This window comes from Scardinius erythrophthalmus (assembly GCF_964197995.2).
Source record: "Scardinius erythrophthalmus genome assembly, chromosome: 22".
NCBI classification, from domain to species: Eukaryota; Metazoa; Chordata; class Actinopteri; order Cypriniformes; family Leuciscidae; genus Scardinius; species Scardinius erythrophthalmus.
Window position 1 is genome coordinate 3,415,460 of NC_138242.1, and position 27,957 is coordinate 3,443,416.

General features: G+C 36.3%; 1 protein-coding gene across 1 annotated transcript; it reads right to left on the reverse strand.

Annotated features, from left to right (window-relative positions):
- On the reverse strand, positions 1 to 27,957 carry cul2 (cullin 2). Its single transcript, XM_081352724.1, has 21 exons — positions 27,608 to 27,957; positions 25,688 to 25,827; positions 24,952 to 25,054; positions 24,773 to 24,867; positions 22,239 to 22,344; positions 22,048 to 22,130; positions 19,617 to 19,713; positions 18,871 to 18,981; positions 18,279 to 18,441; positions 16,916 to 17,040; positions 15,729 to 15,836; positions 14,213 to 14,272; positions 13,963 to 14,091; positions 12,560 to 12,646; positions 12,237 to 12,389; positions 8,695 to 8,772; positions 8,471 to 8,537; positions 6,308 to 6,510; positions 4,928 to 5,029; positions 3,197 to 3,313; positions 1 to 715 (listed from the first exon to the last, which is right to left on the reverse strand). The coding sequence occupies exons 2-21, from the start codon at positions 25,804 to 25,806 to the stop codon at positions 584 to 586; spliced, it is 2,238 nt and encodes a 745-aa protein (XP_081208850.1). The 5' UTR covers positions 25,807 to 25,827; positions 27,608 to 27,957; the 3' UTR covers positions 1 to 583.

Genomic DNA, 27,957 nt, shown 5'->3' on the forward strand with positions numbered 1-27,957 from the left:
TGTGTTTTTATTTGTTTATTTGACAAGCAGCAGAATCATGTTTGTCACCTCATATTTGTTTTTGTTTTTTTTTAATATTTTGAAAGTAAATGCAATTATCAGTATACCGGTTTTATTACAATATTTCTTTTACTTTGATACATTAAAAAAAAGAATACACACAACAACTGCAACGTGAGAAAAAGAAAGCGTGGTTGTTTTTTTTCGGCCGTTTCTCAAACTTTTCACTTGTTTTGCTCTATGTGATGCATTTCATTTTGCTCGCTTTCTCTTGTAGATTACGTCTAAAAATGTATTATCCTTTTACACTGGAGTATCTATAGGCATTCTTCTCGTTTGGTAGACGCACTGAGCGTGGCACTGGTGATGTAAACAGCTTAAAATCAGAAGGAGGAGGGCGGGGGGGCGGAGAGATGAAGTATGACTGTCCAGCTACTCAGAGGCCCTTTAACAAAGATGGAGGCACAGAGTCCCGATTCAATCCGATGGTCGAGTGCCGGGGCCAGCCAGAGCCCAAAATAAAAGACATGTTAACCGTTCACGCTTCACGGCGTTTATTATCTTTCATTAAATTAATACGGTTTTATGCGACGTAGCTGTATTCATCCGCAGAGCTCTGGCTTCGCTCGATGTACTGCTTGTCGATAAGAACCTCAATGCACTTCTTGATCATGCTGATGCTCGGGCTGAATCTCGCTTTGGATTGGTTGATTACCTGAGGGAATAAAACACACACAAAGAAACATTAGGCTGCTTATATTTGCAATATTTACATGCAGTATACGGTATGCACTTACGGTGCAATTCAAATATTCAGAATTACTACATTTATCAAAATGCACATTATAAAATGGACAGTTCCAGGCCTAGATGCTGATTGGTGATAACAAAAAAAAAGTAGTAACAGCTAAACACTCAAAACATAAATGCAGATTTAAGATTACTTGATGACAGTGATTTGAACATGCCTTATATGATGATGGCATTAATACTGAAAAAACGTGATTAATTGCATGATTCAAATAAAACAGTAATAATGTCACGTTCTGTACACTTTAACGCAGGGTTATCATCGTTAACGAAGACTAAAACTTTTCTGTTAATAAAAAAAAAACTAAAATAAAAAAATTGATATTAGTCGAAAAACTTGAAACAAACATTAGAAATGTTGCATTAGCAATAAACTGAACTAAGTTTAAGTTGAATGACTAAAATTATTAACTGGAAATAAATAAATTTAATCTAAATAACTATTTAATCATAAAAAAATTACAAAATCACAGTAAAATTAACATGAAAACTACAAAAAAAAATGTAATTCTTTTTATTAATTCAAAAACTATATAAAAAAAACCCCACTGCTTATTTATTGTATTATTTTTGTTTTTATTATTATTTTCTCTGGAAAATAACCCCCCGCCCACTTTGTTGTGTTTATTTTTCTATATGGCATACTTTTTCACATAATAAAAAGTTGCATTTATAGAGTTTGCAGTGTGTTAATGTTCTGAATCTGAACACACCCTTGCATTCAGATCCGTGTTCTTCCAAAGCCTGATTATAAACTGATCTCTGGTAACAAGAATGTTCTTGAGAACTGATGTTGTCGTGACTGACCCAGAAACTGAGGATTTGATGTTTTTTAGCAAAGCTTGTGAACAGATTAAAGTTGCAGACTTTATTGAATCCATATTTCCGCCAAGATAAAAAAGCAAGGCAAACCTGCCCATATCACTGTGTCCTTGATATGCAGCACGACCAATAAATGAATGCAAGCATTTCCAGACGCTGGACGAGAGGATAAACTTATCTCATAAAGCAACACATTGAAGGCTGTGTGTGTGTGTGTGTGTGTGTGTGTGTGTGTGTGTGTGTGTGTGTGTGTGTGTGTGTGTGTGTGTGTGTGTGTGTGTGTGTGTGTGTGTGTGTGTGTGTGTGGTGTGTTTTCCCAAACATTAGCAATCACCAGCTGAATACATCAGTAAATGTTTTGTCATTTCCACAGCTTTGATTAAAAACAATATTTGTTTGATTAAACCACATGGGAAACATCCATTAAGTTTTAAAACGTGGAATATTAAAGTGGAAATGTAACTACAACTTACTTCAAACTTCATGGGGACAAAAACATAATATGATAACATTAACATAACAGATTTTGATAATCTGCAGTGCTATTACTGAACAAACCAAGGTTTCCAATGTATGGACATTTGCTATTAAAATTTGTATTTCTGTGATCAAAGCTGAATGTTCAGCATCATTACTCCAGTCTTCAGTGTCACATGATCCTTCAGAAATCATTCTAATATGATGATTTGATGCTCAAGAAACATTTATGATTATTATCAATGTTGAGATCAATGAATGAAATCAGTTTTTGTCACTTGACATTTTTGTGAAATACTTAGAAGACATTTTTGTAACATAATAAAAGTCTTGATTTAATGCATCCTTACTGAATAAAATTATTTATTTAAAATAAAAATCTTACTGACCCCGAATCTTTAAAGAGTAGTGTAAAATGTAGAATACATTTGCCAGTAAACATCATGGAAGTGTTTGCTTTACTTTAGTTTAATTTGTGCTCAAATCTGCCCATATGAATGTTTTTCAGTACGGACTGAGAATGAGAGTTTGGGGTGAAAATGAGCTCAATTACCATGAAAATAATGAAAATAAATGACAGATCTTACTGGTCCTAAAACGGGCTTCATTTTCTTGATGAAAAATAAAAGTATTATATCTTTATCACTGGATTCTGAGGTGAAATATGACAGAATCTCCCATGTTCAATGCAATGAAGGTTATGATCTATTATACCATTCCCTCTTTATTCACTGTTCAATAGAGACAAACAATGTACAGCTTGTCTATGGTGTGTGTGTGTGTGTGTGTGTGTGTGTGTGTGTGTGTGTGTGTGTGTGTGTGTGTGTGTGTGCAATAAAAGCAGTATACAGTACAGTTGTGTTGTGTAACAGCCTGTGTTGGCGGACTATCTGCTCTTCAGACGTGTTCTGACAGCAATCTATGACAAAGTCTCCCATTCCTGAGATTTCACAGCGCTCTTATCTGCACTTACAGTCTGAGCTCTGCGTCAGGAACCACACTATACACCACACACCTTCAATGCTTGCTTTCAGTTCATATTGGAGGCCACGAGAGACGATTATACACTGAAACGTTGAGGTCTCACCTCCTGTATGAGGGCGTTGTGTCTCAAGATTTTCCTGGCTTTCATAATCCTCACTATAGCAGCCTGTAAATACATTTTCCTGTCTTCATCCACGGCACTCCTCGTCTGTTCCAGTTCCTGCCGCACACAGAGGATGTAACAGGGTTTATAAGACTAGATATTGTGACCTCAGAAGAGGTCAAACGGGTATTTCAACATGGAAAGTGCAGAATAAGACTCTCAGATCATGTAGAGGTCTCGACATTAACGCTTGTCCGGGACAAGTGGATTTTTTGAAGGAGCAAGTGAAAGAATTTTACTTGCCCGACCGGACTAGTAGCCTGATTAAAACGTTAATAACAAAAAAAGGGAATCACCAAAATGTGAGAATGATTCTGCATTCATTTAGTGTCAGTGGCGATTGATAGTGGATAATACTATATAACAGCGGCCCCCAACCTTTTTTGCGCCACAGACGGGTTTAATATCAGACAATATTTTCACGGACCGGCCTTTAATGTGTGGCGGATAAATACAACAAAATAAAATGATACGACCGGCATAAAAACTGGGGTATTTTTTAAATATAATAATAAACGTGAATCCAATGTGTAGGCCTACTCGCAACTTTATTTGCAGTGGCCTCGTAACATTGCGCCTAAAGACAACAGAGAAAGCCTGAACACAAACAAAATGCCCCCCAAAAGAAAAAAATCTCCATGTTTTCGGTGCTGATGCGTTCATGTAACATGTAAGGGTGGCGCTGCCAATAAAGCACCTAAAAGCTGTCACAAAGAACCGGCAAAATTAATGATTATGAATATGTAAAATATAGCAGGAGACATTTTAATTGTTTACTAATAAACAAGTGTTTTCTGTGTCAGTGTCGGCTGCAAAGATGAAGTTGATGATGCTGACTCGCGATCTTTGCAGTAGTGAACGCGCCAGAGAGAAATGCACATTTCATACGGACTACACAAGCAGAGAACAGTCAGTTTTCTTTCGTTTTGAATTGTTCTGTTTAAAAGTAGACATTTCAAGCTTTCTATATATGTCTCAGGTCTGTGAGGCAAGTAGGCTACCTAATACGCTGAGTTTCGGTTAATTTATGAGACGAGCTCTAGTTCACACGCCGGCGCCTCCGTGACGTGATTATCTATTTTCTAATATATTTACTTCTTATCTATTAAATCCAGGCAATTGGTTGATGAAACACTGATTAAAATTAAGATACAATTAATACAAAACTAAATTAAATTTAAAGACAGGCTTTGTGCTTTCTGTTTGAGGTCTCTGTGAAAGTTTTAAAGCAGTCTTTTAGAGCGCTCACGTCCGTAACATTTTTTTTTTTTTGTGAAATAAATTTCTAAATAAATGCGACTTATAATCCAGTGCGACTTAGGCTATAATATGTTTTAATATGTTTTTTTCTTCTTCTTGACGCATTTTTTGACTGATGCAACTTATACTCCGGAGCGACTTATGGTCCGGAAAATACATTAAGTTATTTATTCTTTCTGTGCGGTACCGGTCCGCGGCCCGGGGGTTGGGGACCCCTGCTATATAATGTATAATTCACTGACGGTAATGTTGTGCTGTTGAGTCTCGTGCAGCCTCTCAAGGAGAACATCGAAACAAATGAGATAATTTTATCTTATCACGTTTTCATAATCATTGGAAGCCAAAATCGAAACCGAAACAAAAATTTGATTCAAGATCAACCTATGAAATCTGCTCAACGTGAGACTGTACCTGTGGTGTGTCCTTCTGCATTGACGTCGTGATCTTGAACTTTGTTCTTTTACTGGTGAAACTCATAATTAGGGAAAAAGTGGATTCTGCCTCAATTTCCTCCTGGAGGGAAAAAGAAAGTGGGAGTTTAGTTATAATCAATCGATTAACCATTTTGATTAAAGTGCCCCAGTTATACTTTTTTGGATATCACCTTTCATGCAGTGTGTAATACAGCTGTTTTTTAATGTAAAAGGTCTGCAGTTACAAAGATCAAAGTACAGATAAATGAGTAATTGTCTCGACTTTAAACTGGCTGGAACGAGTCGTCAGTAATTCCAGTCTTACTTTCTGCTCGATCCAACGTAGGTTTGTAAATGATTTGCATAATGCCAGCCAATGGTCTTCATTGACTGCCTGTGAATAACGTCTACTTTGATCCTCAAACACTGCAGTTGTAGCCGAGACTGGAAGAGTTTGGTTCAGGACATGTAAAGAAGACGCAAGTGTTTTCTGCAGCAAAAGCAAATCCACTTTGATGCGCTTCAAAAGGATGACGACTCTAAATGACACGGTAAAACCAACGCCATTTTTACTGTTCGTATCACTGTGTATCAAGTGCTGAGAAAGACCCAGAGATGAAATTTAGATTTAAGCAATAAACCCCTTGAAGCCGTGTAACAGCTAAGGGTCGTTGTTAGGCACGATGCGGAGCGGCGTTAAACCCCCCCTAGCTGTTCTAAATCCACTGTACAACACGTCTTCAAGGGGCTTATTGCTTTTATAAAACGGTTAATCCATAAAAATATTAATTTTAATATTTATTTTATTAATAAAATAAACACAAGCAAAGAAAAATATAACGTTATAAAACATTTATTCCTCCGCCAAGCAATGTAGTTCCAAAGATGTTGCTAAGCAACACATGCAGCAACAAAGAGTCACAAATGGCAGTTGCGCAGTAACACTAATGTAATGCGGTCACAGGTGTGTGTTTGTTGAGTCAATTACAACGGCTTCGAACGCGGCTCAACCAATCAGAATCAAGGACCGGAACTATACCTTTTATAAATGGTAATGAGTGTTTCGTTTTCGACACATTCTGTAAGTGACCAATCACGACAGACTGGGCCATCTGACCAATCAGAGCAGAGCAGGCTCTCGGAAAGGCGGGGTTTAGAGATTGAATCCTTTATTGAACCGTTTCAGACACTGAATATATTATGAGAAAATGCAAGTGTGTTTTTTTTTTTTTTTTTACCTTGGATGCATAGCCTATAAACCTAGTATAGGAGACTCAAAAACAAAATTAGGAACCTTTAAAATAGCATAATAGGGGCACTTTAAAAATCAAGCAATCAATTAAAATAAAAATAAAACAAATCTGGTTGGATGACTTGCTTTCTCAGAGTCGTGGCTGATCATCTTGACGTCCAGCAGAGATTTAATGGTCTTCTGGAGCTCCTTCTCGTTCATCTGCGTGCTGTCCTGCAGTTCTTTATAGCTCACGGTCTCGCTGTTGTTGAACGCCAGAAGCACGGCCATCTGATAGGTGGTCACCACCGCCACGTACGGCTTGGCCAGGTAATTCATCTTTACCTCACCTGAGAGAAACAAGTTGGTTGAGAGAAACAATATGCACTTATACTATATCCAATCTGTCCTCAACCGTGTAGTGTGTGAATTTTATACGGTTATTTAGTCATTCGGCATCAGTCTGATCCCTCCACTGCTTCAGGACAGCTGTGACAGTCGAGTGCATGTTTTCGGTTCATTAACTGTATCATACGGGTGTTTAAAGTGTATTTTTTTCTTGCGAACGCACCATTTATAATACCAAACGACACAAAATAGTACGCAAATTAGGACGCACCTTTAAACTTATAAACTTAAACGAAAATTAGATGTGCTTCCTTGACAACTAACTGAAATAAAATACGTTTAAATTTAAGTAAATTACAACTAAAACTGAAATAATAAATAAACTAAAGCAAAATAGAAATATTTTAATTTAATAAAAAAAAATTAAACGACAGAAGCACCTAAAATTACTAAAACTTTAAGTAAAATTAAAATTAAAAAACTAAAATTAAAATATAAAAATAAAGCGAATTCAGAATATTAATACATAATATCCTACTATATAAATAATACTAAAATAACACTAGAGAGAAGTGCAGAGATGTGATTTAGGCCACTTTGAAGAAGCTCAAATATAAAATTAAGTTTCGACTTGTTTAACTTGTTTTGGTCAACACATATTTTCCATATTTGAATGTGTGTTATTTCATGAAAACGAATTCAAATATGGAAAATATGTGGTGACCAAAACGAAACTTGATTTTATATTTGAGCTTTACTATTATTTTAAAATGTTCTAAAATTCTAAAATGTGGCAAATAGTAATAATAATGAATAAGTAAGTGTGTTGAAACTTCTGTCTGGTACTGAACGCGAGGGTTAAAGTTTTGTTGAAATACTGCACACTTATATGAGTGAGTCCTAGAAGTGTATCTTGTGGTGTTGACGGATTACTCTGGATATTTTGTCACAGCTCAGTGTGATAATCCGACTCTTGGCAGGGACTTGCTGTGGTTGTGTAGAAATATCAGGTGTGGTTAATCAGGCTTCAACAGCACCAGCCAACAAACATTAGCTGTGTTCAAAATCGCCCCCTATACCCTCATTCACTATTCCCTACATCACTCCACTTCAAGTAGTGAATGAAAATGAGTGAGTGAATTCGGACCCTGGAAGGGATGCCACTTTTGCATAGTTTGTGCTTGCTGTTTAATAACCATTTAAAAACTTCCCAGATTGGCAGCTCCAATAGTAATGAAAAGATTTATCTTAAACTCAGTCATAGACACTAGCATATATTAATAATGAATTAAAAAAGGAAATTACGCAGAAACCACGGTGAACCAGCGGTTTGGAAAATGCAAGCGCCATCTTCAGGTCAGATATGGAAATTCATTCGCGCGTCACTCTCACAGTGCATTATGGGTATTCTCTGTCTATCCGTTAAGTGTACATCAGTTGTACACTCGTTTTTGTGGTGCATTGTGGGATTGAATGGGTGCACTCGATAACGTCCACCACGACAAATGGCCTAAAATAGTGCCCTATTTAAGGGTATGGGGCGATTTCGAATATAAATATAAAAGTTTGATATAATACATCTGTTGATTCTACACATTGATTTAGTATAAATAAATTTAAATATATATATACACATTTAAATTATTAATATAATTACTTCATTAATTGGGTGCTTTTCTCAACTAATATTCATATATGTGATTAATTACAATTAATTAATCAGCATAACATCTTTAAATGTTCAAAAGTTTGGGGTCAGTAAGATTTTTTGTAAATAAATTAATACTTTTATTCAGTTTTGCCATCACAGGAATCAATTACATTTGATTAAATATATTACAATGGAAACCCGGCATTTTAAATTGCAATACTATTTCAACTGTAACATATAAGCTCAAATAAATGCAGCCAAGGGTGAGAGTAAGAAAAACATTTTAAGAAATGGTTTACGACGGACTTTACCTGTGCAGAGATAATGTAGCCAGGTCAACTTCCTTCCGCTGAAGTGCTGGTTATAAAACAACTCAAACTGCAGAAGAAACACATCCGTTAAATCAGCGTCATCTACTTTCATAACGAAACGAAAGAGGATTTACATGTTCATCTCTCAGTTCATGCAGGAAGCTCAAGTTCTTGCCCCTGATGATGATGCGTAAGGTTTTGGGCATGTTGACATGGCAGCTTACCATTTGTACACTTTTCTCCAGCTCCTGTGGGATGGCAAACGTGGAAGAGGGAACGTGTGTGAGGGGCCATGCACCGGCCTGAAACACACAAGAACAGGCATATTCAACATTATTGCAGCAGTCTTTATTATACATGCTTTATCTGTGCACATCATTCTTCTTTTAAATGCATGTTCCTGGTAATCTTGAATCAGAATAAGTTCCTCTCGCAGCATCTCTTCTCCTCTCTGATGACGAGGGCGGGGCTATAACCTGTCACTCACATGACATCAGCCAATAGCAAACCACAACCATCCAATCAATTCCCACCCAACTTCTGTTCTTGTTCCAGAAGCGCTTCACTCGGATATACGTCACATTAGGGAAGACAAGACTAGCGCAACTTCTGTTTCATGCTGATTTTAAAGTCATAATTTAGTGTTTGATGACCACTCACCCTTTCGCTGACCCTCATAATTAAATAAGCTGTTTTTGCAACTGCATGTTTAAGACTTTTATATGTAAATGACCTCTGTTACGATTGTCTAATCATTTTGCATGTACAATGAGTAGCAAAATCCTGTTTATATAAAAGTGGGCAGTCATTTTCTCATAGTTTCTCACAATAATCAAAATTGTGTTGATTTCTGAATGTATTTTTTAAAGTGAATTTATTTAGTAACTTCATTATTTTTTATCACTTAATAATTACTTATTCAATTATTTATATAATTCTTTTTGAGGGGTGGGGGTTCTCAGTTAATATTAATAAAAGCGATAAATTACAATTAATTATATATATTTTTTATTCAGCATATGTAATTAATTTGATAACATATGCAAGTATTAGGGCTGTTAATGGCTTTAAAAGTGTTTACAACTTTGCTTCTGGATTTTATCTCCTGTTATATTGTCAACCTGATGAAAACCGCAAGTGTGATCACTGAGAAAAGTAACAGCACACACTTCTCTTCAACATTCATGTCCGTAGCATCAAGTTGCGGGATTAGGTTTAAAGGCCCGTTCACAGCAAGGACGATAACTATGATGATAAAGATATAGTTCTAAAAATCATTTGAAATGTATAAGGGCAACTATACTGATCACAGCACAGAGAAACAATATCATTGGAATCACTTTCAAGAACGATCCTTTCCAGCTGATGAACGATTAAAACAATGACAGCCAATCAGAATCCACAAGAGCTCAAGCATTTAAAGCGGCAGGAGACAAAACTAGTGTATACTTATAATAAACAGAGCGATACTACGCAGATGTAGATGCTAATATAGTTATGGTTTCAGTTAGAGGGCCCTATTTTAACGATCTGAAACGTAAGTATCAAACGCGAAACGCAAGTAACTGTGGGCGGGTCTCAGGCGCTGTTACTATTATACCGGCGGGATAAATGACTCTTGCGCCCGACGCAAATCTAAAATGTGTTGGTCTGAAGTCGCTTCATTACTCATAGGTGTGGTTTGGGCGTAACGTGAAATAAACCAATCAGAGCGTCATCTCACATTCCCTTTAAGAGCAGGCGCGCTTGTTCCATGGCGGATTGCTATTATAACGGCGGATTTGCCAGGAGCGGTTCACAGCCGAGGAGACCGACGTTCTCGTCAGGGCCGTAAAACACAGAGAAGTGACATTGGGGATGGAGAAACACACACAAATTAGCTTCGGTTAAACAGGCGTATGATAATTTGGGTAAATGTGTAAGCTAGATTTATGCCTATTCTTTCACATCTTCATGGACACAACAATGATTTCCCTCGTGTGTTAATATTTTTCCTTGTAATAATGTATAATTTTCTAAAAATGAAAACTGCTGCATCGGTGTAGATGAGAGAATCAAAGTGTATGCGCGTTGTGCACACGCTACATTATGGCCAAGCATGCGCCCTTAAAATAGCATCTGAATTTGCCACTGACTTTAGACGAGGTTTCTCCTGGTCAGTGGAGGAATTGTTTTCTGAAACTGCAAAATAGCACCAGGGAACGTTTGCGCCGGGACACGCCTCCTCTTCTTTTCGCCGAACCGCCCCCGGGAGCGCAAGTTCATTCCCTAATTTACCGACGTGCGTCTGTGGAGGGAAAAGTCCGCTGTGCGCGGGTGCAAAATAAGAAAGATACATGCGTCGCTGTACAAAGTCAATTGCGCTGGGTGCAAGATAGGGCCCATAGTTAGCTTATAGTTGTTGGTGTGAATGGGCCTTAATACTTAATGAGCGCGTTTACATCCACACCAGTACGCTGATAACTCACCGAAATCAGCTTATTGAAATATAACCTCTTGTCCAGGTTTACATGTAAATGAATGCAAGTAAACCGTGTTTACAAGACTTTATTAATAAATCAGGTTATTTCCCGATAGTGACGTCAAAATGTAATAATTAGCGTATCAGACTCGGAGTATTTCATTTGTTCTGTCGGTTGTGAAAGCGTTATAAACTGAAGAAGAGTATTGCAACATGTCAGCGGCTCATATATTCTCCTCCTAATGCAGTTACAGACGCAGCATTTTGACTGTACACCTCTTCTTCTTCTGCGCTTTTATCATTTTTAGACTAGAAAGAGTCTGAGTTTGCCATATATATCCTCCTCTCTCACTGCGAAACACTCGCTCTGTCTGGATGCGCTTGAACTCACAGTAAGGACTGTCACACATCACACATGCGCACTTCAATAAGCAGACAGAAATCAGATTAATGCGTTTACATGCAGGGCGAAATCTAGATGATGATCGGATTATGCTTCAGCCGATGAAGGAAAACGGGTTAACACGATCATGATCACATGCATTATCTTCTTATTAAGCATAATCGATTTAAGGCCATGTCCACACTAATACGCTTTCGTTTGAAAACGTATATTTTTCTCTCCGTTTTGGCCTTCCGTCCACACTGAGAGCCGTTTTTATTAATGAAAACGAAGCTATTTGAAAACGCCGTTTTCTCGTTGTAGTATGGACTGTGAAACCGGTGGTATTTAAAAACGATGACGTAAATTTAGTCATGTGACGCATATTGTACCAATAGATATTCATGTTTTGTGCCTGTTATGTGCTATTCACTTTCACACTGTTGCTAAAAATACTCTACATTGCACACTCTTCACATCACAGTCCTGCAAAGATGACAGAATTTACTCACATTTGCTGTCCTGCAGCAATACATGAGAGCAGTCGCGTTTTAGACCAAACATACGGTGTCTGCGTGCGACCTGGACGCATCAGTGAATGGTGAGATATTTACTAAATAAAATTATCCTGTCAGAAGAATTGCGCGATAACTTCATTATTTATTTTTCCATCTGAATCATATCAGTGATCTTTTGTGGGGGTTTACGCATGCGCAGTAAAGGTGAATTTAGCATTTTCAGGCGTTTTTCAAAAGCTTCTCATCCACACTGAAACGTCCGAAAACACTAGTGTGGACGGAGAGCGTTTCTAAACGAAAACGCCATTTTCAAATGTATCCGGGTTAATGTAGACGTAGCCTAAGAACGTGCATGTACATGTTTGTATGAACAAGTATGAACACAGAAATAATATTCTCTCTTACCTGTAATACGTAAATCTGGAAGCTGATGCCCAGGTCCACTACAGTCTCCTGGGTTTTGATAAAGTTGTTGAATTTGTTGTTGAGGTCGGTGCTGACGCTCATATCAGTGTACATTCTGTGCAGTTTGCTTGTGAATTCATAGCCACACGCTTGCTGCAAGGCAGAGAGAGAGGAACAATGACAGGTCTGCTCACTTTAATCACACAGAACCCTTCATCAGTCTCATCCGTGGCTCTGCATAATGACTGAGCTGAGGCGCCCACAGCCAGCGAACACTCATCTGTGAACCGTTACACACTCTTCAAGAAAGAGACTTTCTGTACCTTCAGTTTGTTGATCATGGCTTCCTCGGAGTCCATGGATAATGAAAGTCCGTGTATTAACCTTTTTGCAAGCATCCTGGCATAAAACTACAAGAATAAATTATAATTAAAAAGAGAGAAAAACAGGAAATCAGTGAGTGCCATTAACATTTTGCTAGCATGTTTGTTAACGTTTTAGCATATTGCTAGCACAACAACACTAGCATGTTTTAACACATTTTGTTACAACGTTTTAGCACATTGATTTATCATGTTTTAACATTTTCATATCATGTGGTAACATGTTTAACACAATGTTGATAACGTGCTGTTTTCTAACATGTTAACATGCTGCAATATGTTTTAACACATTGCTAGCACAACTCTAGCATGTTTTAACATGTTGCTAACATGTTTAACAAATTGCTAACATGTTTTAACACGTTCATAACAAATGTGTTCAAGCCATGTCGGAATTAATGTAATTACATGATTTAAAAGTGATTACAACTTTGTTAACTCTGAATTTGTTTTATGCATTCCCAGTCCGAGGATATGAACAGCGTCACTGGTTTTCATCTCGCAATTACAGTAAATACAACATGGCATGAACTAAGCTCATGTTTCTCACGTTTTAGCATTTTTTTGCTAGCATCTTATAACATGTTAGCATGCTGCTAGCATCTTTTAAAACACTCCTAACACAACAATGCTATTTTAACACACTGTTAAAGTTTAACATGTTACTAATTTCATTTTTACATTTTGCTGTTTTAACGTTATCGTGCTGCTATCATGTTTTAACGTTTATAGTATGTGCTAACACATTTTAACATGTTGATAACATATTTTAACATAGTTAACATGTTTTCACATTTCTAACTTCTTGTTGGCATGCTTTAACATGTTAACATGCTGCTAGCATGTTTTAACATATTGCTAGCATGTTTTAACACATAGCTAACACAACAATTCTAGCCCATTGTTAAAACATGCTAGCATGGGATGGGACACATCAAAATGTTTGACCAATAGCTTTTAGCTGACATCACAGACTATGATTTGCAACTTAGACATTCTCATTGTAGAGCATTTCAATGGACAAAAATCAGTATCCATCTCTGAGCAAGAGATATGACATCATACATATTTTTGGTTCATTTTCCCAATAGAAAAATTCTTTTTCTAAAGTTTCTGAAGTTTTTTTTTTTTTTTTAGTTTATATATATATATATATATATATATATATATATATATATATATATATATATATATATATATATATAAAGGGTTATTTTGTCAAATTTTAATGTAAATGCATCAACACGGGTTCGAATCCAGCTCGCAACATTTTCAATTTCCTGTTTCCCCATTTTCTTCTTTGCATCATTTCCTGTTCTCTTTAAATCAAGTCATGGCCTCACCTTCTGAAACACATCTTTATCATCGATGTATTTGAAGACAGTGATGAAGCTGGTCAGTTTGTCCTCGACTTCATTCTCCGTCATTCCTTTTGCAGACTTCTTCAACAGGTTGTCACAGTACTTGGCCAGCTGTGCGGCGGCGAGGAGGAAAAGGAGTGTTAATGTTCAGTCAGTGTGTGTTCATTAGGTTTGTAAGAGTGTATTTAGTCATCTTGATCTAAGGTTGGCAGGATAAACAGTGATTACACACCAGCTCAGGTGCTTTGCAGATGGATTTGGGCTCTCTGAAGTTCACTACTGAAGTCAAGGCCTGGAAGGGAAATGAGCAATAAAAGCACAAACCACAAACTCCAGTGTTTGGAAACACACACATGAACCCGAGGTCAACGCTCTCTGAATCCCAGACACCCCCTACTGGACTACAGGGAGAACGTTTGCACAGTCTGAACTGTAAAACTAATTTTCTGGAGAAAATGTGAGTGATGCTCTTCTGTGTTTAATTCTCAGCCATGATGCTATAGAGTTGCTGAGGTGTGTTTTAGAGAGGACGTGTGTGTTTATTACATATTATATTATATTATATTATATTATATTATATTATATTATATTATATTATATTATATTATATTCAAACTAGTGCATTTGTATTATTTCAAAGTATTGAATTTTGAATTTCATTACATTACGTTATTGCATTACATTACATTATAATGTACATTAATATATATTTTATTATATCATATAATCATTTCCATAATTGCATTTGTATTATTTCATTATTATTTCAAAGTACTGAGTTTTTACTATCCTTATGTTATGTTATTATATTATCATTTATCATATTATATATCAGTTTCCATAATTACATTTGTATTATTTCAAAGTATTAATGTTTTTACTATTATTATGTTGTTATTATACTACATTACATTAAATTACTATATATTCATAATGTCCATAATTACATTTGTATTATTTCTAAGTATTGATGTTTTTACAATCATTATGTTTGGTTATTACATCATAATTTATTATATTATATATTAATCTCCATAATTATATTTGTATTATTTCTAAGTATTGATGTTTTTACAATCATTATATTAGGTTATTACATTATAATTTATTATATTATATATTAATCTCCATAATTATATTTGTATTATTTGAAAGGATTGATGTTTTTACTATTATTATGTTATGTTATTACATCATAATTTATTATATTATATATTAATCTCCATAATTATATTTGTATTATATGAAAGTATTGATGTTTTTACTATCATTATGTTATGTTATTACATCATAATTTATTATATTATATATTAATCTCCATAATTGCATTAGTATTATTTCTAAGTATTGATGTTTTTACTATTATGTTATTTATTAAACTGGTAACACTGTATTTTAAAGTTTTGTCCGTTACACATCTTACATGTACTTACTATAGTAATAGCAGTAAATTATGCATAATTACATGCAACCAAACCAAACCCTACCCATAATGTTGTTTAATATTATTAAATTAATATTTTTTAATTATTTAATTAATATTAATTAATATTACTCAGTACTTTTTTGTATGATTGCACTGTAATAAGGGCACCTTAAAAATAAAGTGTAGCCTTTATATTACATCATACTGTGTAAATATTTCAAAGTATTGCTGTTTTTACCATCAATAATGAGCGTCTAAATCTTTGCCTTACTGTATAGACAATTGTAAATCATTTTTAAACTGTGTTGAAATGTAAGTGTACCTTATCAAGAGCACTCATGAAGTGTTGGTCCCCATTCAACACTGTGTTAATCAACTGGACAAATTTACTATGAACCTCTAACACTGACTCCACAAACTGGGTTGGCATCTGCAAGACAAAGATCAGAGAGCACCGCAATTAATGCTATATACAAACAATTCTGCATATAAACCTGTTTTAATCACATTTATAAAACGGTTACTTCCAGTCCTTGATTCTGATTGGTCAATAGCTGCGTTTTATTCACGATAAAACACGGCTATGACCGCTTCACCCAACGGTTCTATGTATCACTACACAACACTCTTAGCAACACAAACACATGTTTGATCTCATTGATATTGTTCACTGAAGCTAGAGTAGAGTATTGTGAGAGATCGAGTAAGCGAGTGTACCTGCATTTACAGTAGACATAGCATTTTCCTTCAGGTCAGTCCAATATTCATAACAAAAAAATCTGTTTGAATGTCCGCTGCGATATCTTGTCCTTTTAACAGTTAAGGGTTTTTCCCGTGCCCTAATCATTTGTCAGTTGTGTCTTGCTTCTCCGTGATCACATGTTTGAGTCCTTTCAATGTAAAAGTCCTCTCTACTGACTGACTCACTCACTAAGACAGTCTCTGCCGCCATCTAACGGTGAAATAATGTATGTAACGTCTGTTGCTGTTTGCGGTCAGGGACTATTTTTTCCAGCGGAAGGAAGGCTTTTAGTGATTTAACTTCATGAAAGTTGCATAGATACATATTTTTCGTCTTTAATACTTCTATTGTGTGGTAAACGTTTTATAAAAGCAATAAGGTACTCGAGGCTGTGCTGTATCGTGGATAAGTCGCGACTGACTCCGCTTCGCGTCGAGCCTAACAACGCCCTTCAGCCGTGACTTATTCACCATACAGCACAGCCTCTCGTACCTCATAGCTTACATATAGCTACCGAGCACTTTTAGACTCTAAGGTTTCACAAACAGGGCTTAGATTATGCCTTAGTTTAATTAGTACATCTAAGTAGCTTGTATAAACATGCCTAAGAAAAAAAAACATTACTGATGTGCATCTTGAGACAAAACAATGGCAGTGACAATATTTTAAGATATGTCAGTGTAAGTTACTTTTCAGCCTTTTAGTCTGGGACTAGGCTTAAGCCTTGTCTGTGAAACAGTTCCTTCCACATCACCCCAGTTACTCACGTTTTCCTGAGAGAGGTTACTGGTGGCTCTGAGACCCTCATCATGGATGTGGACCTGGAGCTCTTGGATCATGTGAGGTAAGCCGCTGGACACGGCCCGCAGTAGCGTGTACATATTCGCCATATCTGAAACCAAACAAACCATCAAGACGACGTCCTACATTTACAACAAGCCAATGGACTACTTGCACAACTACTTCCACGATCTACTTATTACACCTCGGTTTTATGGCTGCCAATGGATTAAAGGTATGGTTGATTATGATTTGACTTTTCTAACTTTAGTTAGTGTGCAATGTTGCTGTTTGAGCATAAACAACATCTGCAAAGTTACAACGCTCAAAGTTCAAAGCAAAGGGAGATATTTGCTTTTAAAGAAATCGCTTTTTAAGGACTACAACAAACGGCTGGTAGAGACTACACCACATTCCTCCCGGGTTAGTGACATCACCAACCCTAGAATTTACATAAACCCCGCCCCCTGAACACGATTTATAGATTATCAAGACAGAATATGCTAATCAATGACTAGAGAATAACTACACATAAGCTACATAAATTCATCAACTAACCATTCAGAAATGTCCTGTTGTCTACATGTTGTCAATTCTTCTTGAGTCTCTCCATCTTTCTGACTCCGGTTTGACCATAAAAGGCTAAAAGCCTTTGAAATGTTCAGTGTGTGTGTGTGTGAGGTAAACAAGGACACAAGCTGTTGAAGCTCCGCCCCCTGTGCCGGGAGCAGCAGCTCATTTGCATTTAAAGGGACAGACACAAAACGGTGCGTTTTGGCTCACCCTCAAAAAATGACAATTTTAACATGATATATAAAAATATCTATGGGGTATTTTGAGCTAAAACTTCACACACACACTCTGGGGACATCAGAGACTTATTTTACATCTTGTGTACAGGGCATTATACCACCCCTTTAAAACAATGAATCATGATCTCTGCATTAATTATCTTGAGCCTGCTGAAATGTTCCTATAAATATATTTTCTTTCCAACTGTGCATACTGAATAATAAATAGACTAAATATATTGACCCACTAACCTGCAGCCGTCCTATATGCTCGTCTTCTCATTAACAGTGTTTTTCTCTTACTGATATTGCATACCTGTTGAGTTTACATTTTTAAATGAATTGACTAATAAAAAAGGATGGCTTGTGTGCATTTAGTCAACTCAATGACGATAGTACATTGAAATTATACATAACCGGAAATGTACTATTTGAAAACGGAAGTGCGTCACGAAGCTCAGTGCAAGTGGTCCATTGACACGCATACATACACAAACATAAATCCATGAGCTGAACGTGAACATTCACACTGGTGGTAAGCGTAAATAAACCTGCTGACCCTCTCTCTTTTCCTGTCTGATGATATTTTGACACTCCCCGTGCAAGAACTGCAGGTGATCGGCCACCATCCTCTGCTGACATTCGTGGATGACTTTGGCGTAAGAGCTGGGGTGCAGATACTTCCGACATCTCACCTCTTCGTCTTTCAACCGGCCTAAAACCTGCAGGAGCAGCAGAACACAGCAGGAAGCAGAGCAAACGTCTCCTGATTACCAGCACAGGAACGACAGCAACATGGCAAATGGACTAAATAACCAAAACCAACTGTTCTAAATGTAAAACACACCAATGCTACATTTTTTCTAAATGTCATAATCATTAGTAAACAAACATGTATTCATTACTTGAATGAGCTCATTGTTTCTGCATTAAATTATTATATTGTTTAAATTAATAATTTTTTAGCTAACTGTGATTTGTATATGTACATTTCTGAAATACATAACTTAGACAGTTACCTCTGATTACAGATCACTGTAAATTGTAATGTGGACTCATGCATTTTCTGTAAAGCTGCTTTGAAATGGTATGTATTGTGAAAAGCATGCTATACAAATAAATGTGAATTGAATGGTATTGGACAGGCTCACCTTCTCCATATATTGGGAGCAGTTGGACTCCTGCAGTAGATTGGAGGCTTCTTGTTTGTAATACTCGCCGGTTTTTGTCAGAAACGGCCCCTCGAAGATTTCCTGATAAAACTGGGATTAAAAGAGAGGGTGTGTTCTTCAAATCAGACGCATGAGTGCAAAAACACACACACTCAAAGCATGCAAATATGCACACAAACGCTTGGGGTCAGTAAGATTGTTTAAATGTTTTTGAAAAGTCTCTTGCGTTCAACAAGGCTGCATTTATTTGATCAAAAATACAGTACAAATAGTGAAATATTATTACTTTTTAAAATAGCTGTTTCTGTGATAATATATTGTAAAATGTAATTTATTCCTGTGATCAAAGCTGGATTGTCAGCATCATTACTCCAGTCTTCAGTGTCACATGATCCTTCAGAAATCATTCTAATATGCCGTATCTGCAATACTTTTATTTTTTCAGGATTTTTTGATGAATAGAAATATCAAAAGAACAGCATTAATTCGGAATAAAAATCTTTTGTAACATTAAAAATGTCTTTACTGTTACTTTTGATCCATTTAATGTGTCCTTGCTGAATACAATAATTACGTTTTTTAATGGTAGTGTACAAAAAATAATTTTTTTAAAAATATTTACAGAAAATATTACTGAAGTTTATATGTAACATTAGCATAAAAATAACAAAAACTTTGAATCAATGTCACATAAATTAAACATGCATCTGGACAGAGATTCTCACCTTTAGAGGAAACTTTTTCTTGTATTGTTCAACATGAACAAAGGAGTTGATAACCCCGTGGATTACTTTCTGATTTGGGTCCTCCCCACATCGGTCGCTACGGAAACAACATCAAAACTTACTAATTAATCTGCAAATGTATCCTCTGCAGAACTGACATATAATCAATAAAACTGAACTTGGGTTCAGGTCATGCAAAAGTGTCGGTGGGACCAAAGACTTGCCATAGATGCGAATTACGAACCGTAAATATATTTAGTTACAATAAAACACAATAGAAACAAGCAAGTGGACAGAATGGTTTAAAAGCGTGAATGTGAAGCTTGCATTTTTGTTACAGCACTTTTTACACTTGTGTAAAAAAAAAAGTTTGTTATTTGAGCTGGGCGGTGTGACAATATATACTATTAACATGGTATAAAATGCTTATCGTTAGAGATTTTGCTATATTGTATATTGCCATATATAATTCAATAGCACTACTGACACTTCAGAGTGATGAAATGCATGAGTTAGTATATAAAGAGTGGGATGTGCTTGATGTTTAAAAGAGTAATAAGTGCAATATATTATTATTACCATCGTGAATTCAGTTCTCTTTCACGTTTTATTGAGCTTGAATGGTCGAATACACACGCAATTCTGTCTAAATGCCCATCGTGTGGAGTATTCACGCAAACACAGCTGTTATTACTCAAGAGAAATAAACAGCTGAGTGTAAACCGGATGTGTGTGTATAATGGATCCGTGCGTTTGGTCTTAAAGTGACAGCAGCCTAATAACCCTACTTGCTGCTCTGTGTTATTAATGTTAATCACACAAAAGATAAAACAACTCACTGCTCTTGACTGAATCACTTAAGCTTTAATAAAAATACAATTATATTTAATTCATACAGTGAAGACTATGCAATATTTTATTTTTACGTTTGATTATTACATTTCTGTAGTAATTCCAACATGTTAAATAAACCTAATGTACCTAAAAAACGGTACTAATAAATAATTTAATTTAATAAACGACATGAGATCAAATGAAACAAAATAACTATATAGTGATATATATTGTTATCGTGAAATAGAATTTCTCATATCGTGAAATAAGAATTTAGTAATATTGCCCACACCTAAAAAGAGAACTAGGTGAACTACATTCCTATGTGAATAAACTACAACTGGTTATGCAATTCCGGTGTAATTCCTGTGGGTGGAGCACAATTTTATTCCTTTAGGAATGTTAATTATTAATTTCTGTTTATTGATTACGCTTGGCTTGCTCCCTCAAACCCTTGGCTATTTGTAGAATTGAAGTGGACAAAAATAGTCAAAAAAAAGACTAAAATAATTAAATATTCAATATTGACCGATACAAAATAAATACATTTGTCAATAGAAATAAAATAAATAAAATAATGATTAAAGTAAATCAAGTTTAGGCGAGACACTAAAACGGTAAAATTTAACTAGCAGATATCGCCATGAAACTTTCCCAGTTGATTACCTACAGTAAGATGAGAAAAAAAATGGATTACACGTTTTCTGTAATTTAATGTTTAAATATGCAAATTAGGCATTATCTAATTAAATAGGCACTAATTTGCATTTATTTTAAAAAACTAAATCTGAGTATGGGATAAAGCCATGGCTCAAAATTATTTTTTCATTGTGTTCACATATTAGATGGGGAAAAAAATTACAGAGGGATTTATGGATATCTACTTTTGTTATCCTGTAAATCAGAATATACTGATTTTCGCCATGTTTTTTGGAATAAAATGTTATATAAATCAGGCTAGGAACAATATATTTACAAATCCCTCGGTAAATGTCTTCATAATATAACTAGGTACAAGACTGGAGAGTTTGGTGTATATCGGTGCGACTGGAGATTTCGGACTTGGAGTGTGAGAGAAAAGTCATTTTGAGAAAACGGGCTTTAAAGATTTATGAGATTGCGCATTTAGAGTTAAATTCCCCCTTTTACTTTCACGATTGGTTGCTGATAAAAAGGAAATGACCATATTTGGATCCGACAACACAGGAGAGAGAAAGCTTTCCAGCGGTGTGTGTGATGACAGGGTGCAGACAGCGATCGCGGAGCATTGGGATGATTTAGAAAGCCAACTTTTGTTGAATTCATGAGAATTCATGATACAGACGATTGATTCATAATACAGACGCTTACAGACAAAGTGTAGTAAAATAAAGACCTAAATGTGTATTTCTGACTTTTTTTCACCACAAGTCTGAAAGAAGACATGATATTGAAGACAAACATCCCAAAATCTCAAAATTGACCAGTGAAAACAAAACGATGTTTTTGCCTGCCGTATCTCGCCTCAAAGTAAATAAAAGTGAAATAAATGAAAATATTTCAAGGTAAAGTTGTATTAAACCTGGAAACATTTCACCCATCTTAAGGTTTAACCTACTTCTTGATCTCTTTCAGAAGCATCCCGATCAGCATCGGTTGAAGCGGCTCGATCATTAACTTCCGCCACATGTCCAGTGCAAGCTACAAACACAACAAAAACACTGTTTATGACAGAATAAAAACCCAATATTGAACAGTGAATAGCTCATCATCCTGTTGGGTTGTGCCGGGTTAGGAACCCCTGCATACCTCTCCGATCTCCATTAACGGCTCGTTCATGTCCACTCCTCCGTATCCATACTGCAGGTCCGCTTCGGTCAGCTTGTTCTTCTTAATAAACTGTGTGTTAAGGTACCTGCAGCAGATTCATCAAAACACTAATTAGGGAAAAGCAGTTGCTATTATTCTAAATGAATGTTGATGCACAATAAAGCCACGGGTGACGTCACTTCAATAGCCGCTTGTTTTCACAGCTGACCAAGACCAGCGGGACAGTGACGGGGTTCAGGCGGTGAAACCAAGCAGAAACTGACCAAAGCCTTGGCGAGGCCGACTGCATGCCAGAGAAACAAAACCTTGTGCACTCGATGTAGCGCATGCTAGTGAACACACACAATCAGTGCTAATGTATGAAATCAAATGAAGATAACTATCCCTCTCCACAAATCCTCAGACCGGCGCACTAATCCTGCACTCTTACCACATTTGTAACATGCATATTGTGTGTGCACTTTCTGAATGCATGAAATAACAGGAAAATCTAGTGTGTGTGCCAAACTGTGCAGTTTACAACAGGCACACTTCAGGGAATACCGTATCCCACAGTGCAACGCTCCCGGCTCCTAATGAACTGGTATTTTAACATCCCTGTGGTGACGGATTCAGACAAGTTTACACAAAACTAGATTAAGAATTGCAAAACTATTGAATTACTTTTCATGTCTGATATGATAAGGGGACTGCACTTCTTTTCAAGAGTTTGGGATCAGTACGATTTCTTTTAAAGAATTTAATACTTTTATTCAGGAAGGATGCATACAATTACTTTATAAGTGACAGTAAAGACTTTAACATTGTTACAAAAAAATTTATTATTTATTTCAAATAAATGCTGAACTTTATAAGCATCAAATAATCCTGAAAAAATGCATCAAATCATCATATTAGAGATTTCTGAAGGATCATGTGACACTGAAGACTGGAGTAATGATGCTGAACATTCAGCTTTGATCACAGGAATAAATTACACTTTACTATATATTACAATAGAAAACAGTAATTTTAAATTGTAATACTATTTCACAGTATTACGTTTTTATAATGCATTTAAATGAAGAGCAAAACAGACCTTTAGTCAGTGCGTACTAATACATATACGGTAGGTTTTACATTACTGCTTAATTGGAACTGATTGATTTTCTTAGGCAAAATTTCAAGATTTCTAGTCAAGGCTAATATTGGTAAGTGTTAAACTAAAGTAAAACACAAAAGACCAATAATCAAATTCTTAGGCCTCGTTTACACTGCAGGTCTTGATGCCCAATTCTGATTTGTTACATATATCCGATTTTTTTGACCGTCCATTTACACGTTCTTTCAACTGTGACCCATATCCGATTCATGTGTTTACACTTGCCATACTATCTGAAACATCGCGCATGCTTAAAGGGTTAAATTATCTTGCACAGATGGGCGGACGCGAAATGCTTGATGCTAGCTCTGCGATATATGCGAAGTTCGCCAAACATCAGCATGATTTTGAGGCGAATGAGGACGAAAAGTGCCATCATTGCGCATAAGCTTCAGTTATTGTGTGTGAAAGAGATCTCAGGACTGGTGGGAGCATATTGTGTTTAAATATTGGCTTTAACGAGGAGCAGTGGGTCTGAAATTTTGTTGTGTCAACGTTTGTTCACATTCCTCTCCTAGCGACACAACCTTTCGTCGGGTCATCCGTCCCTTTGCAGAAGCGCGCCGGGGTTTCTCTCGTCATTTAACCGCGGAGACGTTGCCTAATGCCTCAGAAAATCCGATCTGCCTGTTTACATGACAGTCGCATTGGCACATATCCAATTTATTTCCACATATTATTGAGGCCTGAAACCGATCTCGAAATATCCGAATGCATGCGTTTTTTTTCCTGTTTACACTGTCATAGAACACATCGGATCTGTGTCACATACGAGCAAAAAATCAGAATTGGGTCACATTTCACTGACAGTGTAAACGAGGCCTTAGACAACCACTCAATCAGGATATAGCCTAATATACACCCTTTTTTAAGTTAAAAGTTAAAAAAGTAAATTTTGGAAAAAGACACTTTTTCCAAGTATCACACCAGCATGAACACAAACACCATTTACCAACCGAAAACTCTGAAGTAGTGAAGCTCAGTAAAATTAAAGGTATAGCGGAGGATCTTTCCGAATTTTAGATAAGACCCGCCCTCTCCACTTTTTGAAAAGTTTGATTGATTCACCAGAATGATTGACAATTAGGAGGACCAATAGTATAGGTGATCCACCCGGAAGTAAAAAATCCTCCGTTATACCTTTAATTTCAGAATTAAAAGTGATCAAGACGAACCAAACAGAACTGCAAAAAACACCTGATATTGTTTACCAAACCTGGTAGTCCCGCCCCCAACTCCACCATTGGTTGAGCCAGAGAAAGACAACCTACGAACTGCTTATGTATCGCTGTCTCTGCACATTAAACTGGACTAGGAGGATTCGAGCACTGAAGAACACATCACACGAACTCCCAGCGCTAGCTGAACTCGCCTGTATAAGCAGTCCATGTACTCCGCTCCTTTGCTGTATTCCTCCCAGTATCTGTGATACATCACCAAAACCTTTTCTTCAGACTCCAGGACTCTCTGTAAGACACACACACCACAATGATAAAGACATCCGCGATGATTAAAAGCTAACGGCACTGGCTGAGAGCGAGGCGTTCTCACCTTGAACAACTGCCGGACGTGGTTCTCCAGAAACACCTTGGTCTCGGTGTACAGTCGCTCCCCTAAAGGCTCTGGATATGCCACACACAGCGCGTATATGTCACTGAAGCTCACGTTAAGGAGCATTTCATGAAGGATGCATGAAGTTAGTCCACCTTTGAAACTTTGAAAACTTAGACTTTGAAAGAAGTCTATTCTGCTCATCAAGGATGCATTTATTTGATCAAAAATACAGTAATACTGTGAAATATGATTACACTTTAAAGTAACTTGTAATATACTGTAATGTGATCAAAGCTGGATTTTCAGCATCATTACTCCAGTCTTCAGTGTCACATGATCCTTCAGAAATCACTCTAATATGATGATTTGATGCTCAAGAAACATTTTTTATTATTATTATTATCAATGTTGAAAATATGCTGCTATTTTGGTGATTTTTTAAGGATTCCTTGATTAGAAAGGTCAAAAGAACAGCATTAATATGAAATAGAAATCTTTTGCATCATTATATCTGTCCCTTTTGATCAATTTAATGCATCCTTGCTGAAAAAAAAAAAAAAACTTGCAAAAAAAATCTTACTGATGCTACCAAAGTTTTGAATGGTAGTGTAAAACACATTTAATAAATGGCAATTATGGCTTAGCACCCACAATAATCTGATTACAAGAAACACTCAAAAGGAAGAAGAAAGAGGAAGCCATATTTCTCAATCGGGACAGAGTGTCAGGATACGAGAAGCGGTCGTTCCACGTCGCTCTCTCCACGTAATCGAGCATCACGACCGCTCTGATCGTCGTCAGGAGCTTGTTCCACGTCTCGTCGAAATCCACCACCCGCGGCTTTAAGGACATGGTGTGTGGCTTCGGCTTCCACTGCGGGGGGGAAAGACGTGAACAGGTGACAATCAGCCCATTACAGCATTCCCTTTAGTGTTGATGTCAACTAAAACCAAAACCATTAAAAGCATTTCCGGGAATTGAAATGGTGAAAATAAACTGAAATATGTTTTAGTTGAAGTAGGCTACTAAAATTGTTCAAACTACAACAGCAACAGCAAAATTAAATAGAATAGAAATATTTCAGCAAAACAAAAAAAAGAATAAAAATGAGAAAAGTTTTTTAGAATTAAAATGAAAACTAAAAATATTTTTAAAAAATCTAATTCAAAGTATTAAAATAGTATAAATAATTTTAGAAAAAAATGACTTTTGCAAGTCAAATGGACCGGATAAGGATTTTTGTTAAAATGCATTTTAGAGAAATTCACAACGAGTTGAGCATAAATAGCAAATAAATAGAAAATCCCATGTTTTTTCCCCATTGATTAGTATTTTAATATTCCCTGAGGTTTTCTATAACTTCCTAAAAGTGAAACTGCATCTCCTAGCACATGCTGATCATCAATATACTTGTAGTAAAAGACCAATATAATAAAGATATTTCTCTATTTTCATATTACGAGTTAATTCGTATTTCCAAATATTTTAAATGAAGTTCAAAAAAATAATGAATACATCTTTCATATCAAGTTACCAACCTCCTGCTCTCAATCCCTGACAGTCAGTGTTGGGTGTAATTAATTATTATGTAATTAATTGCTGTAATTTAATTACTTTTCCCTCGAAAAAGTAAAGTAAGGGATTACTCTTACTTTTTCTGTAATTTAATTATGGTTACTTCTGAGGTAATTGCATTAAATACTGTACTTATAGAACAACTCTATATAAAACAATAGTGGGTTTAACATCAAAATGTAATGTTTCTAATGTAACTTCTCCCTTTACACACTCTGGTCAGTTCAATAATAATTTATGCAATTGTATATTGTTCATTTGACAGAATCAAAACAGCAGTTTCATGTCAATCCTCGTATTGTTCAACTGTCCGAGGTTGATATGGGATATATTTAGAGCGTAATTAATAATGAGTAATCTGATACTTTTTACAGAGAGTAATAGTTCGGTAATCTAATTACACTTTTGAAGAAGTAATTATTAACAATCAATTAATTATTTTATTTTATTTGATTTTTTGAGCAACTTACCAAACACTGCAAACAATTGACCACCACAACACACCAATTTAACAATAAAGTAATATCATTTGACACTTGACAGGTCTGTCTAGAAGAGAATAAGGACATGCATGTCTGCCTTCTGCAAAAAACAACCATAAACCTCATAAACAACATCACATTCACGGGGAAACTAATTATTGGAGTAACTGACTGTCACAACAAAGGCAGATCAGTGAAGATCAACTCATTATCTCAGTGTCAACATCCAAAATAGCTGTCAAGGCACATCAAAATATCAATATCATGTGATCTACATAGAAACACCCCTATAAATAGCCAAAACAAATGAGTTAACACCTCAAGTAAACCCAGTTGCTGTGAAACAGAGTCACCCCCAAAACTGCAGAGGCCTAACGTTAGTTACACATATCCATGATATGACTGCATTAAATCAGAAGCTGTGGGTTATTTTAAGCAGACGTGATTGAATAACAGCTGAGTGCTGTGGTAAACAAACACGTACACGTGTGTTTATAAGCGATCGGTGTGTGTTTATGATGTAAAGACAGTGTTATGGAGCTGAAACTGCAGCTAACGTCTGTGCTAGCATGAGCGCTGCTCATTCACACACACACCTGAGATTGAGAAAGCCCTGCTGAGCTGCGAGTCTCGGGCGGTCGGGAGGCTCGGCTGGGCCGGGTCTGGATGTGTTGTCCACGGGTCAGTGTGTCACGGCTGTGGGTTTGAAGTGAAGCTGTCAAGACGCTTGATTCCTCTCTCTCTCCCTCTACACCTCTGCCATTGCCTTTCACGGACTGCACCACTGCATCAGCTGTAGGGGTGGACGAGTGCAGTTAGTGATGGACACAGTTATAAAAACCTTTGAACTACACGATATGTTGAATAAGCGTTTATTTGTAAGGTAATACAAATAATGTGTATTAACGGGATAAACTGTGCATAAAATTTATGATAATCTTGTATC